The sequence below is a fragment of the Corvus brachyrhynchos genome, unplaced genomic scaffold (genome assembly GCF_000691975.1).
Source record: "Corvus brachyrhynchos isolate BGI_N302 unplaced genomic scaffold, ASM69197v1 scaffold303, whole genome shotgun sequence".
Lineage (NCBI taxonomy): Eukaryota > Metazoa > Chordata > Aves > Passeriformes > Corvidae > Corvus > Corvus brachyrhynchos.
This window is the reverse complement of record NW_008237429.1, coordinates 203,810-206,032: the sequence shown is the minus strand read 5'-3', so window position 1 is coordinate 206,032 and position 2,223 is coordinate 203,810. Positions and strand designations below refer to the sequence as shown.

Here is a 2,223-nt window from a genome sequence, read left to right as displayed (position 1 = left end):
ATCCCAGCAGGGTCAGGGCCAGGCAGGCACCGGCTGGGGAAAAAAAACAACGGGATATGGGAACGTCAGAAGGGTTTCCAGGAAAAGTTTGGGAAAAGGAGCGGGAAAGATTTGCAGGGAGAAATGTGGGATAAGGGGTGAGACGGATTCCAGGAAAGGACTTGGGATAAGGGGCGAGGGGAGGAAAGATTTCCAGGGGAAAAAAGGATTTCCAGGACAAATCTGGGAAAAGAGGGGATTGGGAGTCGCCGGTAAAGATTTGGAATAAGGAGAATGAGAAGGATTTCCAGGAAAAATTTCCAAGAGAAATGACGGTGAGAAGGATTTCCTGGGAAAAAAATTTGGGAAAAGGGGGTGAAAACACTTCCAGGAGAGCTGGAGACACTTCCAGGCTCCCCCCAAATTCCCAAAGGATGGAAAACGTTCTCCCCTTACCCCAACTCCTCCTTTTCCCACGGGATGGGAAGAGAATTCCCAGGAATTCCGGCCCCATACTCACACTTGATCAACTTCACCACTTCCAGGTGGGAGCTGTTGGTCACCATCGTCCCGTTGACCTGGGAAAGCAGGGAAAGGGTTGGGAAAGGGGCTGGAAAACAGGGATTTTCCTGGGAATGCGGAGAAGGGGCTTGGGAATGTGGGGAGGGGATTTGGGAACGCTGACCTTGACGATGCGGTCGCCCTCCTGCACCCCGGCCTTCATGGCAGCCCCACCTGGGCACGGGCAAGAGACGCCGGAGTCAGGAACGGACTCCGACGGCCCCGGATTGTCCCGGAATGTTCCATAGGGACCTTTCCACCCCATCCCATCCAACGTTTTGGAAGGAAAACCCCGTTTTTCCCGTATTTTCCCCACATTTTCCCTCACATTTTCCCCACAGTTTTTCCACATCTCCCCTCCCGTTTTCCCGCCATTTTCTCCCCCCATTTCCCCACCCTTTCCCCCACATTTTCTGCTTTTCTCCCACATTTTCCCCACATTTCCCATTTTCCCCACATTTTCCCCACAGTTTCCCCAGTTTCCCCACAGTTTCTCCATTTTCCCACATTTCTCCCACATTTCCCCCACATTTTCTCCATTTTTCCCCACAGTTTCCCCCACAGTTTCTCCATTTTCCCACATTTCTCCCACATTTCCCCCACATTTTCTCCATTTCTCCCACACTTCCCCCACATTTCCCATTTTCCCCACATTTTCCCCACAGTTTCCCCACAGTTTCCCCACAATTTCTCCATTTTTCCCACATTTCTCCGACACTTCCCCACATTTTCTCCATTTCTCCCACACTTTCCCACATTTCCCAGTTTCCCCACATTTTCCCCACATTTTTCCCACACTTTCCCCAGTTTCCCCACATTTTTCCCACATTTTCCCCACAGTTTTCCCAGTTTTCCCCCATAGGGACCTTTCCACCCCATCCCATCCAACGTTTTGGAAGGAAAACCCCGTTTTTCCCGTATTTTCCCCACATTTTCCCTCACATTTTCCCCACAGTTTTTCCACATCTCCCCTCCCGTTTTCCCGCCATTTTCTCCCCCCATTTTCCCACCCTTTCCCCCACATTTTCTGCTTTTCTCCCACATTTTCCCCACATTTCCCATTTTCCCCACATTTTCCCCACATTTTCCCCACAGTTTCCCCAGTTTCTCCAGTTTCCCCACACTTTCCCCACAGTTTCCCCACATTTCCCCCACAGTTTCTCCCCCATCTCCCCACATTTCCCCATTTTCTCCATTTCTCCCATACTTTCCCCACATTTCCCATTTTCCCCACAGTTTCCCCACAGTTTCCCCACAATTTCTCAATTTTTCCTACATTTCTCCGACATTTTCCCCACATTTTCCCCACATTTTTCCCACAGTTTTCCCACATTTTCCCCACAGTTTTCCCACAATTTCTCCATTTTTCCCACATTTCTCCCACATCTCCCCCACAGTTTCTCCCCCATCTCCCCCCATTTCCCCACAGTTTCCCCACACTTTCCCCCACATTTTCTCATTTTCTCCCACACTTTCCCCACATTTCCCATTTTCCCCACACTTTCCCCACATTTCCCATTTTCCCCACACTTTCCCCACATTTTCCCCACAGTTTCCCCACAGTTTCCCCACAGTTTCTCCATTTTCCTCACATTTCCCCCACAGTTTCCCCCCCACCTCCCCCCATTTCCCCATCTTCTCCATTTCTCCCACACTTTCCCCACATTTCCCATTTTCCCCACA

General features: G+C 50.4%; 1 protein-coding gene across 1 annotated transcript in view; it reads right to left on the bottom strand.

Moving 5' to 3' along the window:
• Nucleotides 1–2,223, bottom strand: part of LOC103613521 (rho guanine nucleotide exchange factor 11) — a 33,401-nt gene that overhangs the window by 29,791 nt on the left and 1,387 nt on the right. The window contains exons 3-5 of the mRNA XM_017731151.1: nucleotides 665–741; nucleotides 500–557; nucleotides 1–33 (exon numbers count right to left, since the gene is read on the bottom strand). Of these exons, the coding sequence (XP_017586640.1) occupies nucleotides 1–33; nucleotides 500–557; nucleotides 665–741 (168 nt within the window). The remainder of the gene's footprint in view (nucleotides 34–499; nucleotides 558–664; nucleotides 742–2,223) is intronic.